Raw genomic sequence first — 7,201 nt, 5'->3', positions numbered from 1 at the left:
TCAGACCTGTGAATAGCCATTGCATTCCAGCCTGGGCAACACAGCCAGACCCCATCTCTTTTAAAAAAGCATGTGTGTGGCCGAGCGCGGTGGCTCACGTCTGTAATCCCAGCACTTTGGGAGGCTGAAGCGGGTGAATCACAAGGTCAGGAGTTCAAGACCAGCCTGGCAAAGATGGTGAAACCCTGTCTCTACTAAAAACACAAAAATTAGCCAGGCATGGTGGCAGGCACCTGTAATCCCAGCTACTTGGGAGGATGAGGCAGAGAACTGCTTGAATTCGGGAGGCGGAGGTGGCAGTGAGCCGAGATCGCCCCACTGCACTCCTCCAGCCTGGGCAACAGAGGGAGAGTCCGTCTCCAAAAAAAAGAAAGGAAAAAAAATATATATGTGTGTGTGTATAGATATATATAGAGAGAGAGAGCGCGCGCGCGAGAGAGAGAATGTATTCTGATGTGATGCACCAAGGACATAGCATTTCTACCAAAAATTCACTATCTGAATAAAACTCCAACAAACCCATGTTACAAATTTAAGAGTTAAATCTAAAACTATCAGTTAAAGACTAGAGACCTGATAAATAAATGTAATTTGTAATCCTCCATTAGACCAAGAGCCTGGAAAAAAATTTTTTTCCCCATTTGCTCCAAAGAACATAGGAGCAACAACTTATAAATTTGAATAAGGACTGCAGGTTAGATAACAGTACTATTGCAATATTAATTTCCTGATTTTGATAAGTGTACTGACGACATAAGAGAATCTCTTTGTTGTTAGGAAATACACATTTTAAGAATGTATAAATAGGCTGGGCATGGTGGCTCCCGCTGGTAATCCCAGCACTTTGGAAGGCCAAGACAAGAGGATCATCTTCACCCAGAAGTTAGAGGCCGCAGGGAACCGTGATCACACCACTGCACTCCAGCCTGGGCGACTGAGGGAGACCCTGTCTCTATAAAAGAATGTAACACTGGGCGCGGGGGCTCACGCCTGTAATCCCAACACTTTGGGAGGCCAGGGGGGGCAGATCACGAGGTCAGGAGTTAAGAGACCAGCCTGACCAACATAGTGAAACCCCGTCTCTACTGAAAATACAAAAAACTTAGCCCACCATGGTGGCGCGCGCCTGTAGTCCCAGCTACTTGGGAGTCTGAGGCTGGAGAATCGCTTGAACCCGGAAGGCGGAGGTTGCGGTGAGCCGAGTTCCCGCCACCGCACTCCAGCCTGGGCAACAGACCGAGACTCCGTCTTAAAAAAAAAAAAGAAAAAAAAAGTAGAGAGAAAAGGACATCATGTCGGCAATGCCCTCTCAAATGGCAGAATGATATAGGACGTGCAAAACGGTAACATTTGTGGAATCTAGAAGGGCTTATGGGAATTATTTGTACTAGTTTAGCAATATTTCTGTAAGTGTGAGTTACTTTAAAATGAAAGGTTAACAAAGTTACTGAGATTAGGGAGAGAACGTGAGGAGCGAACAGGCTTAGTACTAAGCCATGAATAACCAACAAGTAAAACTCGGGGAAATAAAAAGGAAGTCAAATGGCATGCCATCAACGGAAGACATAGCTTCCGTACTCTTAACCCTAAATTACTAAGCGATGATCTTCCTGCAGCTCTCCAATCCAAATCACCAAAGACAATCTCGCCGCCCAACTTTGCCAAAAAGCAATTCGGCTACAGCCGGCTCCGCCATGTTTTTCCAGCGAGCTGCGCGTACGCACGCACGGGTTCACGCACCAACCAATCGGTGCCCACGTCGGCGTCTCGTTACCGAAGGGGCGGTGCGTTCTTCTACACATGCGCACGGTTGGGCGGGCCTCCTTCCTTCTCGCCTAACGCCGCCAACATGGTGAGTCTTACTGATGCGGGCTCAGGGGCTGGCGACCATGCAGCTCGACCTCCACCTCTGCTGGGAAGCTGAGGCGCCGAACGGCTCCCAGAGGGTCCCGGGAAGCGCATGGTGAGGGTCCCCGGGCCGGCTGTGCACCGGAAACTGACCCTTCCCGGACTCGCGGCTGGCGAGCGCGTGGAGGGCCCGGCAAGGCCTGGCGCGCCTTGGGCCACGCTTGCGCGCCTCCGCCGCTGGAGCTGGACGGCCGAGGCGGCTCGTGGTCCGAGAGCGTTGTCCCGCCCGCCGCCTGGGCCTTGCGGAGCTGAGAGCTGGCAGGCGGTGGCGGTGGGAGCGGGCTTTAGTTACTGAGGCGTCTGCCGATTTCGTCCATCCAGGTTGGCGCCTGGCGCTCGGGCGGGTGTTCCCCTGCAGCATTCCTTTTCGCTGAATTTAACCATGTCGTCTTTAGCTGTAGAAGGTAACATACCTAGTAAGTATTTATAAGTAAGTTTCACTGTCCTTTCTCCCCCACTTTTAGGTGTTCAGGCGCTTCGTGGAGGTTGGCCGGGTGGCCTACGTCTCCTTTGGACCTCATGCCGGAAAATTGGTCGCGATTGTAGATGTTATTGATCAGAACAGGGTAAGTGTCACAGCTTCTTACTAAACATGACAGTGGACATGTGCTCTGCAGTTGACAATAATGAATTGTCTCGATGGCTGTGTAAGATGAGGTTGCTGTGGGTAGTAGCTTTATTTTACCATTGAGGAAACAGGTAATGGTAAGGGTTGTAAGCACAGTCTTAAATTAGCTCTTAGTATTGAATTTTAAATTCGTGTTAGCCACTTAAGGTAGAACCAGTTATGGACTGAAAAGTTGGTTAGTTTTAAATGAGTTACTATACATAAAGTGAGTTTAGAACAGATCCAACACATAGAAAGCACTTTTGTATTTACTGCTGTGTATTTGAGACAGGCACACTAAGGAGTTGACCACTGGCTATCAATGAAAAGGGATCACAGTCCTAAAGTTGCCTGTAAATTACATGTGGTTGGTTTCTATTGGGTACTAATAGTTTAAAAAGGAGCATTTAATGGTGTGGAGAAATGTTTGTGTTGAGCAAAAGAAGTAAACATACGTGACCCAGATAGGACAATCCTTGTCTTTTCTGAGCACTTTATTTAAATAGTAGTGTGGGTTTGATGGCCCTGAACGGATAAGTAATTTTACAGAACCATCTGACCATTTTAATTGCAGTTAGATTTTGCACTGAAGTTCTTGATGTTTGTGTTCTAGGCTTTGGTCGATGGACCTTGCACTCAAGTGAGGAGACAGGCCATGCCTTTCAAGTGTATGCAGCTCACTGATTTCATCCTCAAGTTTCCACACAGGTAACTATCCACTAATCATCACTCCTCTCTCCCATCCCCAGATTTGTTTGTACTAGTAAAAGTTTGTTTTAGAGTAAACAGTATGGAAGATTCCGAGCCATCCTGAAGAGGGATTTACATTATAGAAGTAGACAGAGATTATTTACTTTTAAAATGTCCTGGGGGTGATAGCTCATGCCTGTTATCCCAATACTTTGGGAGGCCACGATGGGAGGGTCTCTTGAGCCCAAGAGTTTCGAGACCAGCATGGGCAACATGGCGGAAACCCCTGTCTACAAAAAATACAAAAAAATTTATTGGGCATGGTGGCACGTGCCTGTAATCCCAGGTAGGGGGGGCCGCGGGGGCGCTGAGTTGGCACGATCACTTTAGCAAGGTCGAGGCTGCAGAGAGCCATGATCATGCTACTGCACTCCAGCCTGGTTGACAGAGTGAGACCCTGTCTCGAAAATAAATAAAATAAATGCCTTAAAGTCACTTTTCTACCCTGGTAGTTTAGGGCTTTGCCTTTGTTTAGACTTGCCATCCTCTTTTCTTCTGGTCTCTGCCAAACTTTTAGCTTAAAGTAACAAAAATACTAAGTCTTACGTTTTTTGATACTAGCTATCATTAGGCGAGCTCTTAGTGTGTGTCAGTTACACAGTATTTAACATGAAAGGTTTTATCCCTAGCTTACATTTAAATGAGACGGTGAATAGCGGTTCTTTTTTGACATGAAAATTAAAACACTTTAGTGTGTTGCTGTACAGTTAATTCAACACACAGTGATGGTTGCAGTGGAACATGTACTATCACGTGGCCACTACAGATAAAGTAGATCTAAATAATGTAATTTTGCATACTTTAAAAAATAGTCAAAAACTTGCTGTATGCTGAGCGCTACAGACACTGCAGTACGTGTATTAACACATAATGGAAGTACTGGTGGTTGAAAACATGCCACTTGAATAGCCTCGAGTGAACATAGCCGTGCTGCTGCTACTGTGACATACCGCATTGTTTGCAGCACAATTAGGAGTGAAGCTTGAGGATACTTGTCAAAGTTCAAAGCAGTAGAAAATACTTGGTAACTTGGATTTTTCACTAGGTACTCTTGTAATTCTGCCTTGGATTCCGGAGCACCCTGGATTTTATTTTTAGGATGTTTGGCCACAAATTTTTACCGTAAAATTTTTTTTTAAAGAGCCTAAGAGTTAACATTAATTACTTTGGTTGTTATGAGAATGAATGGCTTGGATGGGTGCAGTGGCTCCTTCCTGTAATCTCATCACTCTGGGAGGCCAAGGCGGGAAGATAACTTGAGACCAGAAATTTGAGACCAGCCTAGCCAACCCCGTCTCCACTAAAAGTCCAAAAATTAGTCGGGTGTGGTGGTGTACTCCTGTAGTCCCAGCTATTTGAGTGAATGAAACAGTAGAATTGCTAGAACCTAGGAAGTGGAAGTCACAGTGAGCCAACATTGCACCAGTGCATTCTCCAGTCTGGGTTACAGAGCAAGACCCTGTCTCAAAAGAAGGAAAAAAAAAAAGGTTTTCAACACGTCCAGTGCCCGAGTGGAATCATATATAGTCAGAGGTGGGGTTTTTGTATTGTTTGTTTTCGGGTGGCTTTTTCTTTCTCTTTTTTTTTGACACGGAGTCTCTGTCACCCAGGCTAGAGTGCAGTGATGCAATCTCGGCTCACTGCAACCTCAGCCTCCCAAGTAGCTGGGATTATAGGCACCTGCAACCACGCTCGGCTAATGTTTGTGTTTTTAGTAGAGACGGGGTTTCACTATGTTGGCCAGGCTGGTCTTGAACTCCTGACCTCAGGTGATCCACCCACCTCGACCTCCCAAAGTGCTGGGATTACAGATATGAGCCACTGCGCCTGGCCGAGAGGTAGTTTTTAAATTCGTAAAATGAACTTGGCTGGGTACAGTGACTCACACCTGTAATCCCAGCACTTTGGGAGGCCAAGGTGGAGGATTGCTTGAGCCCAGGAGTTGGAGAGCAGCCTGGGCAACATAGCAAGACCCTGTCTCTACAAAAAGTACAAAAATTAACTGGGTGTGGTGGTATGCACCTGTAGTCCCAGCTACTTGGGAGGCTGAGGCAGGAGAATGGCATGAGCCAAGAAGATCGAGGCTGCAGTGAGCTGTGATCGTACCACTGCATTCCAGCCTGGGTGGCAAGCAAGATCCTCTCTAAAAAAAAAATGGAACTGGATTACAGTTTTGATTAAAATATGCTTGAAGTTACAACCTTTTCTGGCTTACTGAACACAAAAATGAGTAAAATACATAGTGTGCCAGCCATTGTGTCTTATGTAGAGAAAAAAGTGTAACAGGAGGAATGCTTTTCAAGGAACAAAGAAAGTGTCCTTGATAATGAATGACTTCAAAGCTGATCTGTGGTCTTGGCTCGTTCTAGTGCCCGCCAGAAGTATGTCCGACAAGCGTGGCAGAAGGCAGACATCAATACAAAATGGGCAGCCACACGGTGGGCCAAGAAGATTGAAGCCAGAGAAAGGGTAATAACGTGGGGTCATTTGAATTCTGGTCCTTTTGTTGGAGAGTTCAAGGTAGTGTGAGAGGGATAATTTTATTTATTTTTTTTAACAGAAAGCCAAGATGACAGATTTTGATCGTTTTAAAGTTATGAAGGCAAAGAAAATGGTAAGATTTAAGATCTGTGTTTTTGTGTAACAGCTTTAGAATAATGAGGGAGCAGTAGCCAAACCCCATTTCAAGCTGCCAGCTTCTTGGGAGTTTTCTGTAAAAAGGGAGAATTTATCCTTATTTGTATTTCATGATGTCCTTATGGAATTGTTACTTTTCTTCAGATGCAGGGGAACAGATCACTTAATACCCTTTCTGAAACCAGCATAAATTGGAGTTTATTGTATGTATACACAATAAATGCTTTCTTACATTGATAATTTTCAGAGGAACAGAATAATCAAGAATGAAGTTAAGAAGCTTCAAAAGGCAGCTCTCCTGAAAGCTTCTCCCAAAAAAGCACCTGGTACTAAGGGTACTGCTGCTCCTGCTGCTGCTGCTGCTAAAGTTCCAGCAAAAAAGATGACCACCGCGAGTAAAAAGGCTCCAGCCCAGAAGGTTCCTGCCCAGAAAGCCACAGGCCAGAAGGCTGCGCCTGCTCCAAAAGCTCAGAAGGGTCAAAAAGCTCCAGCCCAGAAAGCACCTGCTCCAAAGGCATCTGGCAAGAAAGCATAAGTGGCAATCAAAAAAAGTAATAAAGGTTCTTTTTGACATGTTGGCAAATGTATTTAAGCCTTTGGATTTAAAGCCTGTTGAGACTGGAGTTAGGAGGCAGATTGATAGTAGGATTACAATAAAACATTAAATAATCAGTTCCTTAATCTCACTCTCTGCCCATACTTGGATAGATAGTGCAAAATCATTGCAAAGTCATAACTGATCATATCATGAGAAATCATGATAACAACACCAAGTGACACAAGTGACATTTTTTCTTATGGTCACCTTGGCTTCAGATCATTTTTTTTTTCCTTGTACAAATATGTTTGCCATAAATAGGTAAAGTGACAGCTTCTTGATGCTCAAGAGTCTAGCAGGTTTTTTTTGTTTTGTTTTTGAGACAGTCTTGCTGTGTCACCCAGGCTGGAGTGCAGTGGCGTGATCTCAGCTCTCTGCCATCTCCACCTTCTGGGTTCAAGTGAGTCTCCTGCCTTGGCTTCCCAGGTAGCTGGGCCTACAGGCGCCTGCCACCACGCCCAGCTAAATTTTGTAGTATTTCTTGTAGAGATGGGGATTCACTATGTTGGCCAGGCTGGTTTTGAACGCCTGACCTTGTGATCCGCCTGTCTCAGCCTCCAAAAGTGCTGGGATTACAGGCACGAGCCACTGCATTTGGCCTTTGTTGTTGAGACGGTCTTGCTCTTGTCACCCAGGCAGGAGTGCAGTGGAACGATCTTGGCTCAGTGCAACCTCTGCCTCCTGGGCTCAAGCGATTCTCC

At 45.6% G+C, this 7,201-nt stretch overlaps 1 protein-coding gene across 2 annotated transcripts; it reads left to right on the top strand.

Moving 5' to 3' along the window:
• The first annotated feature begins 1,775 nt into the window (after positions 1-1,775).
• RPL14 (ribosomal protein L14) lies at positions 1,776-6,481 on the top strand. Of its 2 annotated transcripts, none has more exons than XM_025376766.1 (6): positions 1,776-1,852; positions 2,373-2,474; positions 3,129-3,223; positions 5,635-5,734; positions 5,826-5,879; positions 6,150-6,481. In XM_025376766.1, exons 1-6 carry the CDS (start codon positions 1,850-1,852, stop codon positions 6,435-6,437), a joined length of 642 nt encoding a protein of 213 aa, XP_025232551.1. In that variant the 5' UTR covers positions 1,776-1,849; the 3' UTR covers positions 6,438-6,481. The 2 variants fall into 2 exon arrangements, with proteins under 2 accessions (XP_025232551.1, XP_025232552.1); XM_025376767.1 differs by having other exon boundaries at positions 1,828-1,963.
• The last annotated feature ends 720 nt before the right edge of the window (positions 6,482-7,201 follow it).

This window comes from Theropithecus gelada, chromosome 2 (assembly GCF_003255815.1).
Source record: "Theropithecus gelada isolate Dixy chromosome 2, Tgel_1.0, whole genome shotgun sequence".
In the NCBI taxonomy this organism is placed as follows: domain Eukaryota; kingdom Metazoa; phylum Chordata; class Mammalia; order Primates; family Cercopithecidae; genus Theropithecus; species Theropithecus gelada.
This window is presented reverse-complemented; position numbering and strand designations above follow the sequence as displayed.

What these genes read in the sequence shown, in the direction of transcription:
- RPL14 (XM_025376766.1), top strand. An exon ending in ATCCTCAAGTTTCCACACAG is followed by an intron (nt 3,224 to 5,634) that starts GTAACTATCCAC and finishes GGCTCGTTCTAG; the next exon opens with TGCCCGCCAGAAGTATGTCC. An exon ending in TTATGAAGGCAAAGAAAATG is followed by an intron (nt 5,880 to 6,149) that starts GTAAGATTTAAG and finishes GATAATTTTCAG; the next exon opens with AGGAACAGAATAATCAAGAA.